At 48.1% G+C, this 26377-nt stretch overlaps 1 protein-coding gene across 1 annotated transcript in view; it reads right to left on the bottom strand.

Moving 5' to 3' along the window:
* Window positions 1–2387: 2387 nt before the first annotated feature.
* LOC144479216 (tubby protein homolog) overlaps window positions 2388–26377 on the bottom strand; it is a 44940-nt gene continuing 20950 nt past the window's right edge. Inside the window, exons 2-7 of the mRNA XM_078197877.1 lie at window positions 23988–24170; window positions 22564–22676; window positions 13670–13778; window positions 12164–12262; window positions 9953–10124; window positions 2388–4222 (exon numbers count right to left, since the gene is read on the bottom strand). Coding sequence (XP_078054003.1) covers window positions 4089–4222; window positions 9953–10124; window positions 12164–12262; window positions 13670–13778; window positions 22564–22676; window positions 23988–24170 — 810 coding nt within the window. The 3' untranslated portion in view covers window positions 2388–4088. The remainder of the gene's footprint in view (window positions 4223–9952; window positions 10125–12163; window positions 12263–13669; window positions 13779–22563; window positions 22677–23987; window positions 24171–26377) is intronic.

The raw sequence follows: 26377 nt of genomic DNA, 5'->3' as shown, positions 1-26377 counted from the left end.
GCACTTTTGGCAGCCGAAGGATGTGAAAATTTCTATATAAATGCAAGTTATTTCTTTTTTGTATATAATACAGGGGGCAGAGTCATCAAGATCTTGTCTTCGTTGCACATGGAATGGGGGCTCTCACAAACTCGAGTAAAACGACTTACCACACCCTACCCCTGTTCTGACTCTCTCCCCAAGTGGACCAGCTCCTGTCAGGAACGCAGCACTCAGGGAGATAGCTGTCGTTCCGCTGATATGACGATCTGCCCAGAGAGCGAATTTGGGAATGAATCAATGCCTCCACGTCATTAATTGTACTTCGATTTGGAAAAAAAAATAGACTTTTTCTGTCCCATTTGCATTCTTGCAATTTCTGACAGCCCATTCAAACAAAGGAGAACATTTGGACAAGTGCTGACTAGAATCAGGAACTCCTGTAGAGAGTTTATACAGAGTTTCTTTACTCAGAGGGAGGTGAGAGGTGGAACCCGCTGACATGTTGAAGGGGAATCTTGATGCAGGCACGAGGGAAAAGGGAATAGAGTGATACGGGGGAGCTGGTGCTGCTGGGGGTGGTCAGGGTGGGATAAGACCATAAGATATAGCAGCAGAATTAGGCCATTCGGCCCATTGAGTCTGCTCCACCATTCAATCATGGTTGATCTGATTCTCATCCCCATGCTTCTGCCTTCTCCCCATAACCCTAGATCCCCTTATTTGATCAAGAACCTATCTATCTCTGTCTTAAAGACCCTCAAAGACCCGGCCTCCACAGCCTTCTGTGGCAATGTGTTCCACAGATTCACCACTCTCTGGCTGAGGAAAACATTTATTTAGTAGTCACAAATAGGCTTACATTAACACTGCAATGAAGTTACTGTGAAAATCCCCGAGTTGCCACACTTATGCCCTCAGTTCGGTACACTGAGGGAGAATTTAGCATGGCCAATGCACCTAACCAGACTGTGGGAGGAAACTGGAGCATGCGGAGGAAACCCACGCAGACACGGGGAGAATGTGCAGACTCTGCACAGACAGTGACCCAAGCCGGGAATCAAACCCTGGCGCAGTGAGGCAGCAGCGCTAACCACTGTGCTACTCCTCATCTCAGTTTTAAAGGAGCGACCTTTCACTCTGAGGTTGTGCCCTCGAGTTCTAGTCTCTCCCACAAGTGGAAACATTCTCTCCAAGTCCACTCTATCCAGGCCTCTGAGTATTCTGTAAGTTTCAATTAGATCCCCCCTCATCCTTCTAAACTCCATTGAGTGTCGACCTAGACTCCTCAACAGCACCTCATATGACAAACCCTTCATTCCTGGGATCAATATTGTGAACCTCCTCTGGACCCTCTCCAAGGCCAGCACATCCTTCCTTAGCTATGGGGCCCAAAACTGCCTATAACTTCAAAATAGGGTCTGACCAGAGCCTTATACAGCCTCAGAAGTACATCCCTGCTCTTGTATTCTAGCCATAGGGAAGAGGTGATTGGAAGGAGAGGATGTTTGATGTTGGGTATAATTGCCAGTGTAGACCAGTCTCAGCACTGTAGATACTATGCAACTTTTGGAGGAGATGGTGGCTTAGTGGTGATATCTCTGGACCAGTAATCCATAGGCTAATACCCTGGGGGCATGGGTTCAAAGCTCCCCAAGCCAGCTGCTGGAATTGAAATTCAATGAGTAAAAAGGTTCTGGATTGTAGTGCCAGTAATGGTGACCATTAAACTATGATTGATTGTTGTAAAAATCTGAACTGAACCAATGGTGATTTGTGGAAAAGCTTTTGCTGTGTTGTGACTGGTTAGGATCTGGAATACACTGTGATGGAGGCAGATTTAATCATAGGGAGTAGGAGCAGGGGGTAGGCCATTCAGCCCCTCGAGTCTCTTCCGCCATTCAAACAGATCATGGCTGATCATTTACCTCAACCCCATTTTCCCCATATCCTTCGATGTGCTGCCTTGTATCCAGGAGCGTGAGAATGATTATGGCTGAATTTCACCAGACGTGGGAGCAGCCTTCAACCCTTGGATGACCGTGGGCAGCGGGAGGGGGGCTGCCAGCGGAGATCGGAATTATTTGTGTGTCCAATCTCCAGAATAGTTCAATAAACCCTCAGATGTTTGGTCCGGCCACTTACTGGTCCACCTGTGCACTTACCCAGGGATCATTCTACACACATCCATTGGGTGGAATTTTCCCATCCTGCCCGCCCTGGGAAGCGCAGCGGGCAGGATACAGACCATGCAAAGGTTTGTTGACGATGGGGGGGATTTTCCGACCTTGGGGTGAGCACGGCTGGAAAATCCCGTCCACTGTGTCCGTCACTGCCTTTTACCCAGGGATCATAAATCATCTGATTGAAAGAACATGGTTATCGTTAGGAATAAGCTCTCAGTTGGTGTGGTAATACATTGGTGCTTTTATTTCAGACTTTGGAACATCCTCACCAAAGCTCATTTGTTCACACGGGGGATATTCTGGGGTCCTACAGTAAGCCACGGCCCCTCTGGTGTTCAACTAACAGGATGCAGGACAAAATATCAATGGTCAGCACTGACAGGAAACCGTTCTGGACTGGAGTCCTTCTGAGACCACTCCTTCAACAATAGTGTCCAACTTCACTTCCCTCAGCAGTCGGAGTTTACTATTGCCCTCCTGTGGAGGTCTCTCTCACTGCACAATCCCATCAGTTGCACTGATAAAGGATCCAGGTTCAATCATTAGCGCCCTTTATATTTTCCTTGATACAGTTGCAGACAGAGTTGCTGTGTATTTTCCAGCATTTTCTCTAAATGTCTTTGATTTTCCAGCATTTGCAATTTTCAGTTATAATTTCCATGGGTTTAATGGCTCTGTTTAAAACCTTGCTCGATTGGTGAACTCCTTGTAGTGAAAGGGGGAACTCAGAGAGGTGTATTTTACACTCTGATTATTCCCTCAATCTCTGCCTGGAAGAGGCTCTGATATTAAAATAACTCGTTTTACCTTGTGTATCCTGCGGTTTTGCATCTACCCCTCTGTCCCCCACGATCATAGAGTCTCTACAGCACAGAAAAAGGCCATTCAGCCCATCGAGCCTGCACCGACAACAATCGCAACCCGGCACTATCCCCTTAACCCCATACATTTACCCCCTACTGATCCCCCTGACACTAAGGGACAATTTAGCATGGCCAATCAAACTAACCCACACATCTTTGGACAATGTTCAGACGCCACACAGACAGTGACCCGGGGGCTGGAATTGAACCTGGGTCCCTGGCGCTGTGAGGCAGCAGTGCTAACCATTGTGCCACCGTGCCTCTGCAATGTTACTGATGGGAACCCAGGCAATCTGTTTATTTGAGGGGGTGCCGGTGGGGAGGGGGGGTGGCGGTGGGGAGAGTCACCTGTAACTTCAGTTAAGATGGAACCAGCGACTCCACTAGAATATGCTGGGAACAAAGCAGGGTGGTGGCAAATGCAACTCTGTGTGATAGCGTGCGTGGTGTATTATTTTAAATTAGTGCATGCAGAGGCCGGTATTTTATAACCTCGCTCGGGGGAGGCCAATGGAGAATTCTGTTCCGCGAGCCGTGCCCGGACTTGGCAGTAAACTTCCGACCAGAGACTTTTCAACAGGTTGCTGAGAGAAGGTTAACCTTCAGGAATTCCACATGTCAAGGCTGGACTCCCCTTTCCTGCCATTAGTCAATCAGAAAATGGTTCCCACAGCACAAAAGCTACAGCCGCCCAACATCCCAGAAACTTCTATTTCATTCTGCGAGAATTAGGAACAGACATTTAAAAAAAATAAACTACAAACATCAGCTTCCCACCCCAGCCAAGGTAATAGGACAGAAAGTGCAAAAACACAACAGAACGTTCCTCCTCTATTCCGAGAGCTTTTTTGGATCCATTTTGAAAACGGTGCCCTTCGGTTTCACAGTCTGACCACAGAGACAAGTCTTTCTCTTGTTCCCAGTCTTACCAGCCAGGTTTGTCCTTCAGACATGCTTTCCACCTATGTTGCCTCTTTATTCTAACACTAGTCGTACATCTTACGCAAAGCGCACTTCAGTAACAGAGATGGATGGTGGGCTGGGTGATGGGCCGCTCCTGTCATTCGCATGCCAGTTTCCCGTCAAAGCTGGAGAGGGCAATGGCAAATGCCTGGACAGCGCACATCGGGTAGCTGTAATCCATGGTGAATGCATCATCCGCTACTCGGCCAAACTGCATCACAATGTAGTCAACTGTGGGGGAAGGAGGGAGAGAGGGAGAAAAGACAAACTGAGGTTGGCTTTACATCGTCAATCAATACATTCAAACCCTAAAGGGACAGATTTTAAACTGGTCCCGTGCCCATCCTGTTAGGCAGCGCTCCTTCGGCAGCATCTTCTAAACCCTTGACCTCTACCATCTGGAAGGACAAGGGCGGCAGACTCATGGGGACATCACCATCAAGCTCCCCTCCAAGCCAACACACCATCCTGACTTGGAAATATATCGTTGGTTCTTCACTGTCGCTGGGTCAAAATCCTGGAACTCCCTCCCTAACTGCATTGTGGGTGTACCTACACCACATGGACTGCAGCAGTTCAAGACAGCTCACCACCACTTTCTCAAGGGCAATTAAAGGTAGGCAACAAATGCTGGTCTAGCCAGCGATGCCCACACCCCATAAAAGAATAAATAGTAAAATAATTTCATTCACTGATCCATTGCCTTCCCTTGAGTTTCCAAACCTCCAGGATTTTCCTGTTGTTTTCAGGAGTAAAGATTCATCTCCAGGACATTGCTAAGAATATCCAGGAAAAGGCCCGGAGAGGTCACAGGCCATACATTACAAAATTGGGTGTTTTATCATTGTTTTGGGCACAATTTAATTTATTAATTATACAAATACTGAGGATTGGATAAATAGGCTGCTTTACAGAGTTGGATAACCAATTGCCATGGAAGGCTGTGCTTCATGAGATTGGACCTGTTGGGTGACCAATGGCAGGAGTGGGGGGGGGAACGGATAAATAGGAGTTGAACTGTCCTGTGATGAGACCATCGGGAATGTGTCCATCGTTTGTGTGCCCCCCCACCCTCTCTAGCACCATCCCAGCCCCTACACTCCCACCGCACCCCCAACCCACCCCCATTCTCTCCATCATCATTCCCTCTACCACCATCTCATTCCCACCCACTCCCATCCCCACCTCCAATCACCCCACCCCATCACATCCATCCCCAGAATTGAACAGCCAGATATTTCCTGTGAGTTAGCTACGGGAAGCCCCTCTGGGATCACACCAAAGTGGCCATTATTTATCAATGAGCCTGATCACAGCTGAGCCCAGTGATGTCCTTGTCCAATGTGAGATGGACAATGACAACACCGGATAAGGACAACTTGCCAGCAGGAGTCAGGGTTTGGGAGTGGGATCGTGAACTGGATTATATTCTTCCCTTGCTCTGCTGTGGATAATTGTTACGGAACCGACGAGGGAACGAGCTATTTTGGATCTGGTATTGTGTAACGAGGTAGGTAGAATTAAGGATCTTATTGTGAAGGACCCTCTTGGGTCTAGTGACCACAATATGGTCGAATTTCTGATTCAGATGGAAGAGGAGAAAGTTTGGTCTCAAACCAGTGTCCTCTGTTTGAACAGAGGGAAATATGGTAGGATGAGGGATGAATTGGCTAAGGTAGACTGGGAGAGCAGGCTGGCAGGTAGGATAGCTGAGGAACAGTGGAGGATTTTTAAGGAGATCCTTTTCAGTTCTCAGCAAAAGTATATTCCAGCAAAAAACAAGGATTGTAAGAAAAGGGAGAACCAGCCGTGGATAACGAAGGAAATAAAGGAGAGTATTAAAATAAAAACAGCTGCATACAGAGTGGCCAAAAATAGTGGAGAAACAAGTGATTGGGAAAAATTTAAGAAACAACAAAGAGAGACTAAGAAAGCGATAAAGAAAGGAAGGATAGACTATGAAGCTAGGCTAGCAATTAATATAAAAAATGATAGTAAAAGTTTTTATAAATATATAAAAAGGAATAGAGTGGCTAGAGTGAATGTTGGACCCTTGGAGGACGAGAGGGGGGAGTTAATAGTGGGAAATGAGGATATGGCTGAGTCTTTAAATACGTTTTTTGTGTCGGTCTTCACGGTGGAGGACACAAATAGTTTGCCAAATATTAACGATAGAGGGTTGGCAGCAGGAGAAATACTTAATACGATTAATGTTACCAGAGAGGCAGTGCTGGGTAGACTAATGGGACTGAAGGTGGACAAGTCCCCGGGTCCGGATGGAATGCATCCCAGGGTATTGAAAGAAATGTCAGAGGTAATAGTGGATGCGTTAGTGATTATTTATCAAAACTCGTTGCATTCTGGGGTAGTGCCGGTTGATTGGAAAACGGCTAATGTTACGCCGCTGTTTAAAAAAGGAAGGAGACAAAAGGCGGGTAACTATAGGCCGGTCAGCTTAACGTCTGTAGTAGGGAAAATGCTGGAATCCATTATTAAAGAGGAGATAGCAGGGCATGTGGATAGAAATGGTTCGATCAATCAGACGCAGCATGGATTCATGAGGGGAAAGTCGTGCTTGACGAACATGTTGGATTTTTATGAAGATGTGACGAGGGCGGTTGATGGAGGAGAACCGGTGGATGCGGTGTTTTTGGATTTCCAAAAGGCGTTTGATAAGGTGCCCCATAAAAGGCTGCTGAAGAAGATTAGGGCACACGGAGTTGGGGGTAGTGTGTTAAAGTGGATTGGGGACTGGCTATCCGACAGGAAGCAAAGAGTCGGAATAAATGGGTGTTTTTCCGGTTGGAGGAAGGTAACTAGTGGCGTGCCGCAGGGATCGGTACTCGGGCCGCAACTGTTTACCATTTATATAGATGATCTGGAGGAGGGGACGGAGTGTAGGGTAACGAAGTTTGCAGACGACACAAAGATAAGTGGAAAAGTGAATCGTGTGGAGGACGGAGAAGATCTGCAGAGAGATTTGGACAGGCTGAGTGAGTGGGCGAGGATATGGCAAATGGAGTATAACGTTGATAAATGCGAGGTTATACACTTTGGAGGAAATAATAACAAATGGGATTACTATCTCAATGGAAACAAATTAAAACATGCTACCGTGCAAAGGGACCTGGGGGTCCTTGTGCATGAGACGCAAAAGCCCAGTCTGCAGGTACAACAGGTGATCAAGAAGGCAAATGGGATGTTGGCCTATATTGCGAGGGGGATAGAATATAAAAGCAGGGATGTCTTGATGCACCTGTACAGGGCATTGGTGAGGCCGCAGCTGGAATACTGTGTGCAGTATTGGTCCCCTTATATGAGGAAGGATATATTGGCATTGGAGGGAGTGCAGAGAAGGTTCACCAGGTTGATACCGGAGATGAGGGGTTTGGATTATGAGGAGAGGCTGAGGAGATTGGGTTTGTACTCGTTGGAGTTTAGAAGGATGAGGGGGGATCTTATGGAGACTTATAAGATAATGCGGGGGCTGGATAGGGTGGAGGCGGAGAGATTCTTTCCACTTAGTAAGGAAGTTAAAACTAGAGGACACAGCCTCAAAATAAAGGGGGGTCGGTTTAAGACAGAGTTGAGGAGGAACTTCTTCTCCCAGAGGGTGGTGAATCTCTGGAATTCTCTGCCCACTGAGGTGGTGGTGGCTACCTCGCTGAATATGTTTAAAGCGCGGATGGATGGATTCCTGATCGGTAAGGGAATTAAGGGTTATGGGGATCAGGCGGGTAAGTGGTACTGATCCACGTCAGATCAGCCATGATCTTATTGAATGGCGGGGCAGGCTCGAGGGGCTGGATGGCCTACTCCTGCTCCTATTTCTTATGTTCTTATGTTCTTATGTTTGAGTTGTTTGATTCCAGTACCTCTTCCAACATAGAATCGAGTTTGGCACCATCTAGTAATTCCTGAAATGGTCACCTCCTCGTTGAGCCAGTGCTTCCACACGGAACCTGATCCAAACCCGAGCAAAGGTCCAATTGGATCTGTGGGCTGTCTGGCTAATTTCAGAAATGAACGAAACAGGAAAGAAGCTTCCTGTGGGAACCTCATTTTACCAAAATGCTGTGAGCAGTGGCGGGGGGCCGAATGGTATACGGATTAATGTTTGGGAGCAGTCTAGCAGGTCACAGCCTGATAATCTGGCAAATGTGAGTACAGGTCCCACAACAGCAGTCTGAGAATTTGAACCCAACATCAATGAAAGTGACTATTAAGTTTAGGATTTGTCAAAACCTAACTAGTTCATTAATGTCTTTTAGAGAAAGGAGTCTTCCATCCTTCCCCAGTCTGGGCCTCTGAGTGACTCATAGAATCCCTTAGTGCAGAAGGAGGCCATTTGGCCCATTGAGCTTGCACTGACCTACCTTTTTATGATCTTGCCCAGCCCCTATCCCCATAACCCACGTATTTACCCCACTAATTTACACATCTTTGGGCACTAAGGGGCAATTTAGCATGGCCAATCAACCTAATCTGCACATCTTTGGAGTGTGGGAGGAAGCAAGAGCACCCAGAGGAAACCCACGCAGACACGGGGAGAACGTGCAAACTCCACACAGACAGTGACCCAAGGCTGGAATTGAACTCAGGTCCCTGGCGCTGTGAGGCAGCAGTGCTAACCACTGTGCCACTGTGCCACCCTCCAGTCCCACAACAATGTGGTTGACTCATAACTGCCCTCTGAAGTGGCAGGCCACTTAATTCAATCAAACCACTCCCAGTGGTCGAAGGAGTGGGCTCACTACAGCCTTTTTAAAGGCAATTAGGGATAAGCAATAAATTCTTAGATAAAGGCAAAATACTGCGGATGCTGGAATCTGAAACAAAAACAGAAGATGCTGGAAAATCTCAGCAGGTCTGACAGCATCTGTGGGGCGAGAGTAGAGCCAATGTTTCAAACTTCAAAAGGGTCATCTAGACTCGAAACGCTGACTCTAGTCTCTCCCCCAGATGCCGCCAGACCTGCTGAGATTTTTCAGCAATAAATTCTGGTCTTGTCAGCAATGCTCACACCTTGAGAATGAATTGATAAGAAACACGCACATCACTGATCTCTCAGACTTGCTGGGAAGAGAGGCACTGATGGTGAGACACTCCCTGAAGACACAAAGGGAGAGAAGGGGCCCGGGCCCTGTCAGTGGGCCAATGTTTTAGGTGTAAGAGGAGATCTCAAAGGCCTCTTCATGGGGGATTGGGGCATGAAGACAGCGAAAGGATAAAAATCAAATTCAAGAGGAGATAAATTCTAAAAGGAGAAGAGAAGCAGCCACGTTCACACAATAAAAACACTTAAAGCGTTGTGGCACTCAGTGTGAATGTAATGACTTCAATCAGGCCATTGAAGTTGACCTATTGGAGTATGAACTCCCTGATTAAGGATCCATTTACAGGTCCAGGCAGTGGGCGACCGAGAGGGTCGCCCACCCTAACTGTCGGCCCCTCTACCGTGGCTATGTTCGCAGCCGGGGTGTCCCTGGAGAGGCAGCATGCGATGTTCGAGGGCACAATTAATGCCTTCCGTGCCCGCTGGGCACCACAGGGACTGGGGTGTGTTATTGACCCCCTTAATCACATTTTAATTTGATGTTTCAAGTTTCCTTTCCGCTTTGCTTTTTTGGGCGGTTCCCCTCCTTTTGGGAGTTGCCCCTTTTGAGTTGTCCCTGAGTTAGTTTGATTTTGTTTATTTGGTTGGCATCAAAAGATGTCCCTGATTGAGGATCCAATTGATGGGCCAATCAGGGAGTCTTTGCCTTGTGCATAACCGGGAGTGTCAGTTCCTCTGAGCCCCCCCCACCCCCACACCGGAGGTAGACTGCTAACCACCAGCACTCTGTGTACTGCTGTTAAAGTTATAAATAAGGGGATTTTGGTGAAGGGGATTCTGGTGAAGGGGCTTCTGCTGCCGCAGACCTTTGACAGTGAACATGACAGATCGGGCATGAAACTTACCGTCATTCTCATGAACTATCTGGAAATTCTTCACTGAGGCATGTGTCACTCTCCCATGGAAGTTCAACACATAAGATTGAGTGTCATTGTTCCACACCGGAGTCTTATTGTGCAGCTCAATCAGGTTCTCCATGTTTTTACGCTGCCATCTCAAGAGCAGACCATCTTTGTCCTAAAGAGATGATCACATTTCCTCATCATTTCACTGCAAACACAGGCCCCACATCGCTCAACGATCTGGGGGGAACTCGACAGGCCCTAAGCCCTCAGTTAAAGGTCGAAGCCAGAATCCATGAGCAAATGTGCTGGGGGTCAGGGGCTGATTCAGGCCAGGAGAATCTTTGCATTGTTCTAAATCTTTAATTTACAAATGATTGGTCCAAGAAGTGTGCACCTTTCACAGAGTCTGGGTAATTGACTGGGAATAGGGGGAGGGAGGGAGGGGGGTGTGGGTTACCTCATTATTCCACTGGAGGGGGGAGTAATTTACTCCACTACCCAGTTTGAGGGGGAGTGGGTTATCCCATTATTCTATTAGGGGGGAGTGGGTTACCCCATTACTCCAGTTTGGGGGGGTAGTGGGTTATCCCATTACTCTATTAGGGGGGAATGGGTTACCCCATTATTCCAGTTTGGGGGGGGGGAGTGGGTTATCCCATTACTCTATTAGGGGGGAGTGGGTTACCTCATTACTCCAGTTGGGGGGGGGGAAGTGGGTTACCCCATTACGCTATTGAGGGGGAGTGGGTTATCCCATTACTCCAGTTTGGTGGGGAGTGGGCTGTCATATTACCCTATTAGGGGGAGTGGATTACCCCATTACATCCAGTTTGGGGGGGAGTGGGTTATCACATTACTCTATTAGGGGGGAGTGGATTACCCCATTACATCCAATTTGGGGAGGAGTGGGTTATCACATTACTCCAGTTTCGGGGGGAGTGGTTTACCCCATTACTTCAGTTTCGGGGGGAGTGTTTACCCCATTGCTCCAGTTTGGGAGGGAGTGGGTTATCCTATTACTCCAGTGTGGCGGTGCGGGGGGGGGGGGGGGGGAGTGGGTTATCCCATTACTCTAGTTTGGTGGGGAGTGGGTTACCCCATTATTCAATTGAAGGGGAGTGTGTTACCCCATTACTCCAGTTTGGGGGGAGTGGGTTACCCCATTATTCCAGTTTGGGGGGGGAGTGGTTTACCCCATTACACCATGGGGGGGAGTGGGTTACCCCATTACTCCAGTTTCGGGGGGGAATGGTTTACCCCATTACTCCAGTTTGGGGGGGAGTGGGTTAGCCATTACTCCAGTTTGGGGGGAGTGGGTTACCCCATTACTCCAGTTTCGGGGGGATTGGTTTCCCCCATTGCTCCAGTTTGGGAGGGAGTGGGTTATCCCATTACTCTATTAGGGGGGAATGGGTTACCCCATTACTCTATTGAGGGGGAGTGGGTTACCCCATTACATCCAATTTGGAGGGGAGTGGGTTATCACATTACTCCAGTTTCGGGGGGAGTGGTTTACCCCATTACTTCAGTTTGGGAGGGAGTGGGTTATCCTATTACTCCAGTTTGGTGGGGAGTGGGTTACCCCATTATTCAATTGAAGGGGAGTGGGTTACCCCATTATTCCAGTTTGGGGGGGAGTGGTTTACCCCATTACTGCAGTTTGGGGGAGGGGTGGGTTACCCCATTATTCCAGTTTTGGGGGAGTGGGTTACCCCATGACTCCAGTTTGGGGGGGAGTGGATTAGCCCATTACCCTATTGAGGGGGAGTGGGTACCCCATTACTCTATTGAGGGGGAGTGGGTTACTCCATTACTCAAATTTGGGGGGAGTGAGTTACCCCATTACTCCAATTTGGGGGGGGGGGAGTGGGTTATTCCATTACTGCAGTTTGGGGGGGGGGAGTGGGTTATCCCATTACTCCAGTTTGGGGGGAAATGGGTTACTCTATTACATCCAGTTTGGGGGGGAGTGGGTTACCCCATTACTCCAGTTTGGGGGGGAATGGGTTACCCCATTACTCCAGCTTTTGGGGGGGAGTGGTTTACCCCATTACTGCAGTTTGGGGGAGGGGTGGGGGCATTCCAGCAATGTACAGCCCTGGTATCTCAAACAAGAACCTGATCGAGAGACAGGGAGCTGAGTTGTTTGGTCACAGGTTGGTCACAAGAGTCCACCTGGTTGGACACTTTGAATGTTTCCTTCAAACTCACGTTGCGTGGCCGGAAGGGAATACGTTCCTGGTCCTCATCCATGGCTGGGATAAGAACTGTCATCTTTCTGGGACCTTTAAATCCAAGGACATTCGTCTCCTGTAAACAATTTATAACGTTGTGTTAATCAACCCACAGACACAAGGGCAGCACATTGATCAGATGAATCATAGAATCGCTACAGTGCAGAAGGAGGCCATTCGGTCCATTGAGTCTGCACCGACCACCGAGGCCCTATCCCCATAACCACGTGCATTACCCTAGCCAGTCCCCCTAACACTAAGGGGCAATTTAGCATGGCCAGTCCACCCAACCAGCACATCTTTGGGCTGGAACATGCAGAAGGCAGGAACACTCGGCCAGGTTCCAGGTTTATCGATGATTATGAACTATCTCACACTGAGTGTAGACCTGACTCCACATTAATTATCCTGATCAGACACTTCCAACACAGAGCACAAAACAAGAACATTGTTAGGAGAACACAAGGGTTCGAGGTTCAAAGAGTAGCCCTTGCATCTCTCCTAGAAGATGTGACTGTAGCGATCGAAGGTTACAGTCCCAGATAACAGGAGAGCCTCACTGAAGGATCAGCTTGCAATAACTTTAATGACAGATGTTATATCAGAGGAATTCCTCCATTTTTATTCCCAGCATTGGCCTGTTTTTAAAATCAATTTGTTGTTTCTGTCTTTCCAGGAAATATCACACGTTGGCCAAGCGGGGAGCGTTGGTATTGTGAGGTCAAAGTTTGTGAGGCCAAAGCTGTTGCACGGCAGACTGAATGGACGAGTAGATTCACCATGTGTATCAGTTGTGTATGTGTGTGAGTGCCTTCAGTCAGGACTGTTCCAAAGTTGGCTCTTTATCATTTGTAAAGAATAGCCAGCTGGCAGGCCACGTAATGGAAGCGATGACGTTCAGAGTAACACCAAACCTGCCTCTCCCACGAAGGACTGTGGATAGAAATCCCAGAATGTGGGAAGAAATGTCGGCTATGGACAGGAGGTGCCCTGGGGGGAAGGGGTATCTGGCAGGAGTTACAGGGGCTACGCATGACTTGGCCCCAGACTCACGTCTCATTGAGGATGAGGAGGAGGTACCCTCACACCATTGAGCTGACACTTGGCCAGGGAGGGGAATACTCGCATTAAGGTTGTTTTTTGTAGTTTGGTTGCCATGAACCCATGGGTCTGACGTGGACATAACTGATTGGATGAATGGGCATGACACTAGATTCCCACCCATTGGCTGTTCCATTGAACTCTCCATTCAGGATTGTTCCTGATCCCAAGACATCTGCCAATTTGCCACTTAGACATTGATGACATCATTTAGACTTTCAAACACTCCATCATTGCCTAAACTCCGAGCAGTCTTTCACTGGCTGTGAGGTGTTTGGGAGGTCCCAAGGTTGTGTAAGGTCCTATATCTAAAGGCCAGCTCTTTCCTGAAGCCAATGACAATTTGTGGAGGTAAGTCCCTTTCTTCACTACAGTTACTTACGTAGGCGACAGCAGCCAGCTCCTGGCGGATGTTGGAACGGTTAGCCTTTCCCCGCTCAGGGTTGACTCCATTGTCAAACACGGTAAACTTGGTCCCCATCAGGTTCGACCTTCAAACAGACCAAAATAAACATTGTACATCAACGGGGAAATCATTACCAACACTGTGACAAAAGCAGTGAAGCAGGCCATTTTCCAAAAGCCATATTTTCATTATCTCATCAATATTCACCTCATTAAACATATTCATTTATTGGACTGATTGGCACCATTCATAACGTGCCCACAATGCAGAGGGGAACACCCGAATGGACATTCGTTTAAATCCCCCTCTGCACAGCTGAGAGACCTTTAATTTCAAAGCCGACAACAGATCCTTATTCTGCCCAGCAACAGCACGAAGCTGCATTTTAAACCGGCCTTTGGCTAAAAGATCGGGATATCTGCGAGTCAAGACCTGGAGTGGGTTATATGGCATAACCGGACTGTCAATAAAATATTACGGGAATAAAATGGCCAAGGCAGGCAGAGAAACTTAATAAACTAGGATAAAAAGAATAAAAGATTAGATTAAATCCCCCTACACACAGCAGGACAAAATGACATTAACACCTAATCTCGCAAGCCTAGAATACAGACACAAAACAGTAGAGATCGATTTAGATAAGGGGACACATCGAGAGGATAATGGGAAACACATTAAAACACCGGGGCAAGAACAGGCAGTCCCATTAACACGGACACACACCATACAGATGCAAATTGACAAGCCTCCCAGGGAACTTCCTGACCAGACAGGCCACTTTTTAGGTATTGTAAAAATGTATGAGCAAATGTTCCCGCTCGAATTTGGATTCCTATAAATATCCAGAGCAAATGTATAACTATTGAGATCAACGTGGCCAAGCACTGTTTCTAAGCTGGCTACAGGGGTCTCCCTGGGTTCCCAGTAATTGTACAATAAAGAAAAACTCTTTGAACCTTGCCTTGCAACTCAACTTCCTTGAATGCACTGGTACAAGGGATTTTTCCCTACAACAGCAGCAAGGGGAGTGAGACTTAAAGGTGAGCATTTGAACAATGACAGACAAGGTAGAGATCCTCTGGTGCGTCCGGCCTGTTCTATATCGTTCGAAATCCCTTAAGCATCACAAGACAAAGCTTCCACACCCTACACCAAACTGTGTGAAAAACTGGGTAAAATGTGATACCAATTTGGGAATAAATAATCTGGGAAATCCCTCTTCAATCCTCCTCAGGCAATTAGAACCAATCCAAGAGATCATCTGAGTCAAACAGCATTACTGCCCTAACCTGGACATGGTAAAGGGTTATTCCTACCCAAGGACATAAGTGATCTCCATCCTGGCCAGACACAGATTCAGCTCCCGCTTGGAGGAATTCACCAATTGTCTGCATGAGCTGGCAAGATCTCCCTGACCTCCAAAGATGTGAGGGTTAGGTTGATTGGACATGCTAAATTGCCCCTTAGTGTCCCGGGGTCCGTAGGTTAGAGGGATTAGCGGGGTAAATATGTGGGGTTATGGGGATTGGGTCTGAGTGGGATTGTGGTTGGTGCAGACTCGATGGGCCGAATGGCCTCCTTCTGCACTGTAGGGATTCTATGATTCTACCTCATTGTTCTCTGGGAAAGGAACCACCTCCTGATTTTCAGCCCAGCTAAAGCCTTTTACAACTTACAGCAGTAACCTCTGCTTCTCCCTAATATCCTTCCTTAGCAAGGAAGGAGAGAGTCAGCGGAAAGATTTTTGTGGACAATCATGCACCCAGGTCCTCCCCTCCACCGCCCTATTGCCACAAGCCCACACATTTACCACGGCTAATCCACATAACCTGAACATCTTTGGACACTAAAGGACAATTTAGCATGGCCAGTCCACCTAACCTGCACATCTGTCGGGTTGTGGGAGGAAACTGGAGCACCCGGAGGAAACCCACGCAGATATGGCGAACTCAAAAGGCTGGGAAGTGTGGGAGGAGTTAAACATGGAGGCGATCGAAGCCTGGATGAGGTGAGACAATGTTGCTGAGATAGAAGTGAGTATGTGGTGTTCTGTTACAGAGCTTTAATGTTGAGCCTTCAGGCAACATAAGGTTTTAAAAAGTGGAACCTTCTAAAGGTCGTTAAGATTTCAGGCTCAGCAGAAATGAATCTTTGTGTTAAATAGGCACAATGATACATTGGTGGTGGGCCAGCACCAAAGGACTCTCCATTGTTCAGGCATCACTAGAACTATCTGACTCAGTGTCAAGTCTAGCATCCACAAGTTGCTGGACTCCAGAGGAGTGGGGCAGCCATGCTCAGAGCTGCAGTCTGACTGGGAAAAAAACTGTGTTTAGGAAGTGACTGGATTGACTGGATTCTCAGACTCAGTGTCCTCCTCTGCAGCTGCAGTTTATAGGAGGTGTGAACGGGAGTTCTGAGTGTGATGTGGAGCTAATGTCCCAGTATATGGGTGAGGAAACTGACAAAGCATTAAAATAACCTCCTGTCTGTGTGCTCCCAGCACTCTGTGCAACGCCGAATGAGAAATGCAGGCAGAATTTTCCAGCTGTTCACGCCAACGGGATTTTCCGGACCCCGCTGCAGTAAATTTGGCAGCGGCAATGGATCACGAGCGGCTGGAACATCCCAGCCACGGTGTCACAATTAGACTTAATTGTATTTGCTTTTAGAGTCAGAGAAATAGGGTGGGGTTTTCCAGCTCTTCCCGTTGAAAGGAACTCCCGATCTGCCGAGGGTGGAGCCTGTGAGCCATGCAAAACGCAATTCAGCAGGACTGGGAAATCCCCCCAATGGCTAACAGCTGTGGAGAAGGCCACACGATTCCAGCCATAGAAACATTGTAACTCAGCCCAATCTCGTGCTGGATCTCAGTCAGCACTACTCCCCCATTCCATCCCCATTCCATCCCCATTCCATCCCCATTCCATCCCCATTCCATCTCCATTCCATCTCCATTCCATCCCCATTCCATCTTCATTCCATCCCCATTCCATGTCCATTCCATCCCCATTCCATCTCCATTCCATCCCCATTCCATCTCCATTCCATGTCCATTCCATCCCCATTCCATCCCCATTCCATGTCCATTCCATCCCCATTCCATCCCCATTCCATCTCCATTCCATCCCCATTCCATCCCCATTCCATCTCCATTCCATCTCCATTCCATCTCCATTCCATGTCCATTCCATCCCCATTCCATCTCCATTCCATCCCCATTCCATCCCCATTCCATCCCCATTCCATCCCCATTCCATCCCCATTCCATCTCCATTCCATCTCCATTCCATCCCCATTCCATCCCCATTCCATCCCCATTCCATCTCCATTCCATCTCCATTCCATGTCCATTCCATCCCCATTCCATCCCCATTCCATCCCCATTCCATCCCCATTCCATCTCCATTCCATCTCCATTCCATCCCCATTCCATCCCCATTCCATCTCCATTCCATCTCCATTCCATCCCCATTCCATCTCCATTCCATCTCCATTCCATCTCCATTCCATGTCCATTCCAACCCCATTCCATCTCCATTCCATCCCCATTCCATCCCCATTCCATCTCCATTCCATGTCCATTCCATCCCCATTCCATCCCCATTCCATCTCCATTCCATCCCCATTCCATGTCCATTCCATCCCCATTCCATCCCCATTCCATCTCCATTCCATCCCCATTCCATCCCCATTCCATCCCCATTCCATCTCCATTCCATCTCCATTCCATCCCCATTCCATCTTCATTCCATCCCCATTCCATCTCCATTCCATCCCCATTCCATCCCCATTCCATCCCCATTCCATCCCCATTCCATCCCCATTCCATCCCCATTCCATCTTCATTCCATCCCCATTCCATCTCCATTCCATCCCCATTCCATCCCCATTCCATCCCCATTCCATCCCCATTCCATCTCCATTCCATCCCCATTCCATCTTCATTCCATCTCCATTCCATCCCCATTCCATCCCCATTCCATCCCCATTCCATCTCCATTCCATCTCCATTCCATCCCCATTCCATCCCCATTCCATCTCCATTCCATGTCCATTCCATCCCCATTCCATCCCCATTCCATCTCCATTCCATCCCCATTCCATCCCCATTCCATCCCCATTCCATCCCCATTCCATCTCCATTCCATCCCCATTCCATCTTCATTCCATCTCCATTCCATGTCCATTCCATCCCCATTCCATCCCCATTCCATCCCCATTCCATCTCCATTCCATCTCCATTCCATCCCCATTCCATCCCCATTCCATCTCCATTCCATGTCCATTCCATCCCCATTCCATCCCCATTCCATCTCCATTCCATCCCCATTCCATCCCCATTCCATCCCCATTCCATCTCCATTCCATCTCCATTCCATCCCCATTCCATCCCCATTCCATCTCCATTCCATCTCCATTCCATCCCCATTCCATCTTCATTCCATCTCCATTCCATCTCCATTCCATGTCCATTCCATCCCCATTCCATCCCCATTCCATCCCCATTCCATCCTCATTCCATGTCCATTCCATGTCCATTCCATCCCCATTCCATCCCCATTCCATCCCCTTTCCATCCCCATTCCATCCCCATTCCATCCCCATTCCATCCCCATTGCATCCCCTTTCCATCCCCATTCCATCTCCATTCCCCTGTGAGTTATTTGCTTTCAATTGCTCATCCAATTGCATTTCGAAATCAGTCACCATCTTGGCTTGTACCACCCTCATGGGCAGCAGTTCCAGGTCACTGACACTCACTGTTTAAAACAACTCTTTAGCAGGAAGAATAAAATAGAAGATAATTATCTAAATGGTGAGAGATTGGAAAGGTCTAAGGTGCAGAGGGATCTGGTTATCATAGTGTATGAATCAAAGGGTTAGAATACAGGTACAGCATGTAAATAGGAAAGCCAATAGGATGTTATCATTAATTGTGAAGGGAAATTGATTATAAATGTAGGGAGGTTATGTTTCAGTTGTACAGGGCATTGGTGAGATCACATCAGAAGTATTGTGTACAGTATTGGTCTCCTTATTTAGAGAAAGATGTAAATGCCTTAGAAACAGTTCAGAGGAGGTTTACTAGACTAATACCAGGAATGTATGGGCTGTCTTATGAGGAAAGGTTGGAGAAGTTAGCTTTGTATTGCCTAGAGTTCAGAAGAGTGAGAGGTGACTTGATCGAAACCTTTAAAATCCGAGCGGTTGGGACAGGGTGGCTGTGGAGAGGATATTTCCTCTTGTGGGAGAATCTAGAACTCGGGGACATTGTTCATTTAAGACAGAGATGAGGAGATATTTTTTCTCTGTGGGTGGGGAACTCCTGGAACTCTCAAAAGCCAGTGGAAGCAGAGTCTTTGAATATTTTTAAGGCGGAGCTGGATCGATTCTTCATTAACTAGGGGGTGAGAGGTTATCACGGATAGGCAGCTATGTGGGGTTGAGGTTACTATCAGATCAGCCATGATCTTATTGAATGGCGGAAAGGGGTCGAGTGGCCTACTCCTAACTCAAAGATCAATGCACATCCAGTCCACGTCCTTCAGCCCCTTTTATGCTTCTATGTACATGGACACTTGTTTTTTTTTTACAGTTTACACTTCCAGTAACATTTACATTTATATGAATCTAGACTTTGATTTAATTTGGATGCAATGTTTAACTCCGCTTTAACATTTACATTTATTTAGTCCAGAGATAAGTGAGTTAGGTGGATTGGCCATGCTAAATTCCCCTTAGCATCAGAGGACCTAGCTAGGCTAAATACATGGGGTTACAGGGATGGGGCCTGGGTGGCATTGTGGTTGTGCAAACTCGATGGGCCGAATGGCCTCCTTCTGCTCTGTAGGGATTCTATGATTCAGTGAAGTTATTCTGCTCAAAGGTGCCCAGCTGAGGCTCCAGGTGACATCCTTTCCAGAACCTGGGACAGCTCCACCTGAAGCTGAAGTGGATAGTGTTGCTCTCCTCAAATTCAGCTCTCCAGGGCAATCGGGTGGGGCGGGGGGATCTCCTGCCAGCTTGTTCCCTGGCTTTATACAGGTGTGACACATCTTTCTAGGGAGAGGGGCCTATATATCTGGCAGACAATGAGTCTCACAGAATCCCTACAGTGCAGAAGGAAGCCATTCAATCCATCGAGTCTGCACCGACAACAATCCCACCCAGGCCCTTTCCCCGTAACTCCCACCTATTTACCCTGCTAATCCCCCTGACAAAAAAGGGCAATTCAGAATGGCCAATCCAACTAACCCGCACATTTTTGGAGTGTGGGAGGAAACTGGAGCACCTGGAGGAAACCCACGCAGACATGGGGAGAATGTGCAAACTCCACACAGACAGTGACCCTAGGCTAATATTGAACCCGGGTCCCGGAGCTGTGAGACAGCAGTGCTAACCACTGTGCCACCGCGCCGCCCTTACTGTGGATTCTACTGTGAGTCTACTGTGGATTCCTCAACAACTTGCTTTGGAGGATCCTGTTTGTGGCAATGGGCATCACAGTGGCACAATGGTTAGCACTGCTGCCTCACAGCGCCAGGAACCCAGGTTCGATTCCTGGCTTGGGTCACTATTTGTGTGGAGTCTGCACGTTCTCCCCGTGTCTGCGTGGGTTTCCTCCGGATGCTCTGGTTTCCTCCCACAGTCCGAAAGACATGCTGGTTAGGTGCCATGCTAAATTCTCCCTCAGTGTGGCGACTAGGGGATTTTCACAGTAACTTCATTGCAGTGTTAATGTAAGCCTACTGGTGGCACTAATAAATAAACTTGCCATTTGTATCAGACACACAATTGACCAAAGCACTTTTCTGACATAAGGATGATGTGGAGATGCCGGTGTTGGACTGGGGTGGGCACAGATTAAACCTGATGTTGTGAGACTTCTTACTGACATAAGGAGAGTTGGCAAACTGGAATCACGACAGATACTGACTCCAGCAATGTGGAGAATATAGAGTGATAATGGGATATAGTGTATGTAGTGACAATACTCCAGCGAATGGCCTACTCCTGTAACTGTGTAAAAGTGTTTATTGTGATAGTTCTGTCTTAGATCTTTGCTGAACTATTACTAATTCCAAAAGCCCATAACCTCCGCCCTCCAAGGTGCTGTATCTGGCTGGAGTCCAAGGATGTGCTGGGGACGCCCCGGAGGTCCTGAGAAGCTCAAACCCCACACTGGGAACCAATCAACACTCTGATTTGAATCAGAAACTTTGGACGGTTCTGCCTGCCTCACATGAAGTTACCCAGAAATCATTCGAAGAATTAAAACCACTTCTAACTCCTGAGTAACGACAGAACTGGCACCCCTCCCAAACCACTTTCTAAACCTCCCAACCCCCATCCTACAACTACGACCCCACCTCCCCTACTCCCCCACAGACCAACTCCCACCGTCCTGACCAACACCCACCACCCCCGACCACCTCCCATTGCCTTGACTATGCCCCATTGCCCCCCATTACCCTACAGGCCCTCCACAGGACTGCTAACCACACGTCCAGCTCCTGAATACCCCGCCCAACCTCCTGACCCTCCCCTGTGATCACCTGACCCTCTGTCCTCTTTGACCGCCCAACCACACCCCTGACCATTCAACTCCTCCCACTGACTAGCCCCCCATCCTAACCCCTACCCCCATTCATCCCCTACCCTCCATTCCCAACCCCCTCCCCACCCCCCCTCCTTCCCACCCAGCCACCACATGCGAACCACCATCCCCAACCCATCCTTCCCACTTACAGTGTCTTGGGCACCAATAAGCTGTGACAGTTTGTAGCCAGGATGTTGAGTAGCCAGTATATACTGGCATGGAGTAGGAAACTTTGCAGAGTTGCTGATTGGAGTGTTCAAGGTTCTCAGAGGGAGAATCAATTTTTGGATTGCCTCACACACTTTGTGGAAGTTGGCCAAGGGCAACACTGCCAGTGGCTTAGAGCATGTCACCCACTGGCCAATTAATTTACCATGATCGGGTACAGCAGAGAGAGAGGAGACTGAAGTGGTGGGAAGTGGCTCTCTTTACCGTGAGTAACTTTGTGATACCGGTTAGGAAAGGTCTCAGCTGTAAACTCCAACCTCTGTAGAATCTTAGCTCCTCTGAGCGATGAGAGAGCACAAAGCGGCTTAGCATCCGTGGGATTGGGAGAGAGATGACGAATCAATGCTCCCATTGAGAAAGACTTCATTCCATTGATTTGTCTGGATTTGAAGCCAGGTGCTAGAGATGGAAATCACACGGGGTGGAGATTCCGACTGGGATGTAGGGTATTGCCGATGATACTTCCCAGCAGTAATCAGTATCATCAACTTTAACAGAACTGGAAATCAAGGGTAATGTATAACAGGCAGTGGCCACCCATTTTATAAAGTTTATTTATTAGTGTCACAAGTAGGCTTACATTAACAGTGCAATGAAGTTACTGTGAAAATCCCCTAGTCACCACACTCCGGCGCCTGTTCGGTACACTGAGGGAGAATTTAGCATGGCCAATGCACCTAACCAGCACATCTTTCGGACTGTGGGAGGAAACCGGAGCACCCGGAGGAAACTCACGCAGACACAGGTAGAATGTGCAGACTCCGCACAGACAGTGACCCAAGCTGGGAATCAAACCGGGTCCCTGGCGCTATGGGCCAGCAGTGCTAACCACTGTGCCACCGTGCCAGCCCTACTAACACTGCCTCGCAGGATGAGGTTCTACCCCAGTATTGTCAACACAATCCAGGATTGATGTACTCCGGACCTGCTGGAAAGGTAAGGTGGACCATAGAATTGAAACTCATGATGGTTTCACGTCAGCGTGATGTTGAGAATAGAGATTAGGAAAGGGAAGGACAAATGGCAGCCAGCACAAAACCTGAGTTTTCCGACAAAGTTCTCCCCCCCTCGGGACAGGTCAGTCGGATCGATTGAGATGAGGTAGTTGGATGTCTTGCTCTTCTTCCGTTTCCTCCCAGCCAACAGGAACACCTGGGAAGAAGGAGAAAGTTAGAAGCACGGTCAATATCTGGATTAGGCAACGGGATGGCATCCAGATTGCAATTCTAAACAGAGACCAGCTCCACTCAGACTGGGGGTTCCAGCACTGAGTAAGATCCGGATAGTGTGGATTAGTGTAATGCCAGCTGTCATGTCCTGTCAGTGAGCTGGCCAGGTTTGTCTGTTACTCTGTAAGATGTGATTCAGTTTGTGTCCGCTGACGGAGTGAATAACTCTAATGTTCCGATCCCTCCAGTTCCTGGCACTCCAGTTTAACTAGCCTCACTGCTGGCACCTTCCCATTCTCCGATCGGCTGTGAAATGAGGCTCGGCCGACTGAAGGACCCTTTCATCACATTGTTTTGGAGTGATTTAAACAAACACTTCCCCTCAGGCAATTCTGCGCCCCACCAATCTTGTTGGATCAGGATAAGTCCCCAACTGTCCGTAACTGTGGAACATTGTCTGCTAAATCACCCAGAGTTCCCAACTGTTCTCACAGGAGATGTTGGAATATTTACTCGTACCCCTCTGTCACCCTTTGTTGGTAATAGCTAAGGAAAGCCTGCAAAGCAGACTGGAGCTCTGTGCTGAGGCTGACAGTGTGCGGAGCTCCATGCTGAGGCTCACAGTGTGCAGAGCTCCGTGCTGAGCCTCACAGTGTGTGGCGCTCCGTGCTGAGCCTCACAGTGTGTGGAGCTCCGTGCTGAGGCTCACAGTGTGCGGAGCTCCGTGCTGAGGCTGAGAGTGAATGGGGCTCCATGCCAAGGCTCACCGTGTGAAGAGCTCCATGCTGAGGCTCACAGTGCGTGAAGCTCCGTGCTGAGGCTGACAGTGTGTGTGGAGCTCCGTGCTGAGGTTCACAGTATGCGGAGCTCCATGCTGAGGGTGACAGAGCGTGGAGCTCCGTGCTGAGGCTCACAATGTGCGGAGATCCGTGCTGAGGTTCACAGTGTACGGAGCTCCGTGCTGAGGCTGAGAGTGAATGGGGCTCCATGCCAAGGCTCACAGTGCGCTGAGGCTGAGAATGAGAGTTTTGTACTGAGTTGGGAGGATAAGGGGGGACCAGTTAATGCTGTATGTTAGGATTTCTTAACTAGCCAAAGCAAAACTCCCACTGTGAAAACTGAAGGTCAGACTTCAGTCACAATTGCTAAGGATGGTGACAGCTCAGTCACAGATATTCATGTGATCAAACATGTTCGAGGTAAAGACCCTAAAGCCATTCCTAAACAATCAAGATTTGACAATTCAACATCCTAGGAAGGCCAGCAGTTTTGTCTGTGTTCTGTGGCACTCTACCTTCTTATTCTCGTCTGTGTCCAGATGCAGGTAGTATGTGGGATAAAGGCCTCGGTCCATGCCTTTCTTGTCTCTCGTGACTCTGCATTTGATGGTCACACCTTGTGCTGCAGGTGTCAACACAAATTTCTCTAGGTCTCCAATCTCCACAATGGGAGACTCTGCCCGACAGATGAGACTGTCCTGGGAACAGAAAATGGGGGATTATCAGTAGTGACGTGCTCAATGCTGGGTTTTAGACTTGCACAATACACCTTTGCAAACATGACCTCTTCCATCTTTAGTTTAATCATAGAATCCATAGAATAGAATCCCTACAGTACAGAAAGAGGCCATTCGGCCCATCGAGTCTGCACCGACCACAATCCCACCCAGGCCCTACCCCATATCCCAACATATTTTACCCGCTAATCCCTCTAATCTACACATCCCAGGACACTAAGGGGCAATTTTAGCATGGCCAATCAACCTAACCCGCACATCTTTGGACTGTGGGAGGAAACCGGAGCACCCGGAGGAAACCCACGCAGACACGAGGAGAATGTGCAAACTCCACACAGACAGTGACCCAAGCCGGGAATCGAACCCAGGACCCTGGAGCTGTGAAGCAGCAGTGCTAACCACTGTGCTACCATGCCCCAGTGCCCCAGCAATCAGTTAGCATGGTGCAGTGGGCCTCATTTCCCACTTGGGTGGGAGCACCGACAACACAGTTTATAGACCAGCAGAGGACAATATTTCTCACGGAAATTGTCATCATCTCTTCACATTCATGGCAAATTAGGAATGGTGGCAATTTTACCTCCCAGATGGGTAACTGGCCAATCAAGTGGCTGGTCTGACTGGAGGCAGCCTCAACACATTTTAACGGCCAACCCACATTAAGAAGCCATGGTCAACTTTAAGATCAGGTCGGTGGGAAGCAATGTAAGATCAAGCAGCTGAGAGATCTCAGGCCAGACATTTGGTAAGAGTGGGGACAGGGGATGTAGAATAATCAGTGGTTTGGGAAATGGATGAGAATGTGGGGTCATCCAGACCAGAGAGGTCTACAGATTCCTTATGGAGTGGGGTGGAACACTCTGACTGCGCTGGGCCCCATGAGGGATAGTTTTAAAATGATCTTTGGGGGTTTTGACCGGATAGTTGTTGTTGGGTTGACCACACAGCTGACTTGCTGGTGAAGATGTTGTTGATTTGATTTGATTTGATTTATTATTGTCACATGTATTAACATACAGTGAAAAGTATCATTTCTTGCGTGCGATACAGACAAAACATCCCGTTCATAGAGAAGGAAACGAGAGAGTGCAGAATGTAGTGCTACAGTCATAGCTAGGGTGTGAGGGTACAGTAGGGTAAGTGTAGGGTTCTACACTTCCCGCTGCTTTGGAAAAGCAGCCAGCATAATTAAGGACCCCATGCACCCCGGACATTCTCTCTTCCACCTTCTTCCATTGGGAAAAAGATACAAAAGTCTGAGATCGCGTACCAACCGACTCAAGAACAGCTTCTTCCCTGCTGCTGTCAGACTTTTGAATGGACTGATCATATATTAAGTTGATCTTTCTCTACACCCTAGCTATGACTGTAACACTACATTTCGCACACTCTCCTTTCCTTCTCTATGAACGGTATGCTTTGTCTGTACAGCACGCAAGAAAGAATACTTTCCACTGTATCGCAATACATGTGACAATAATAAATCAAATCAAATCAGATCAAATCCTAGGATTCTGCTTCACATTACTGTATGATGCACTAACCTGTCTCACACAAGCCCCTTATATCTCTGCAAAAGCAGGAATTTTGAAATTATGACGGTTTGGGAAATGTTGTACTCGTGCCACCTTTTCCTACTTGGGTGGGAGGAGCTTAAGTTCCCCTCTAGGATGTCTGTAATGGGTACAGTGGATACAATCCACGTGGTCATCTATTGGTCTATCTCATTCTTCTCAGCTGTAGGGTTGAGATGTGCTCGATTCACAAGTTGATGGTAGAAGCATTTAGCAGGCAATGCCATGAGTATAAGTCTAGTGACAACACTCCCATGGTCATCTTAACTGGCATGGTGGCACAATGGTTAGCACTGCTGGCTCACAGCGCCAGGGACCCGGGTTCAATCCCAGCCTCAGGTGACTGTCTGTGCGGAGTCTGCACGTTCTCCCCATGTCTGCGTGGGTTTCCTTCAGGTTCTCCGATTTCCTCCCACAGTCCAAAAGACGTGCTGATTAGGTGGATTGGCCATGCTAAATTCGCCCTCAGGTTACCCGAACAGGCACCGGAGTGTGACGACTAGGGGATTTTCACAGTAACTTCATTGCAGTGTTAATGTAAGGCTACTTGTGACTAATAAATAAACTTTAAAACAACTTTCCTGTCTCAATTTC

This window comes from Mustelus asterias, chromosome 25, assembly GCF_964213995.1.
Source record: "Mustelus asterias chromosome 25, sMusAst1.hap1.1, whole genome shotgun sequence".
NCBI lineage: Eukaryota > Metazoa > Chordata > Chondrichthyes > Carcharhiniformes > Triakidae > Mustelus > Mustelus asterias.
Note: the sequence above shows the minus strand (reverse complement) of the source record. Positions and strands in the feature narration are given on the sequence as shown.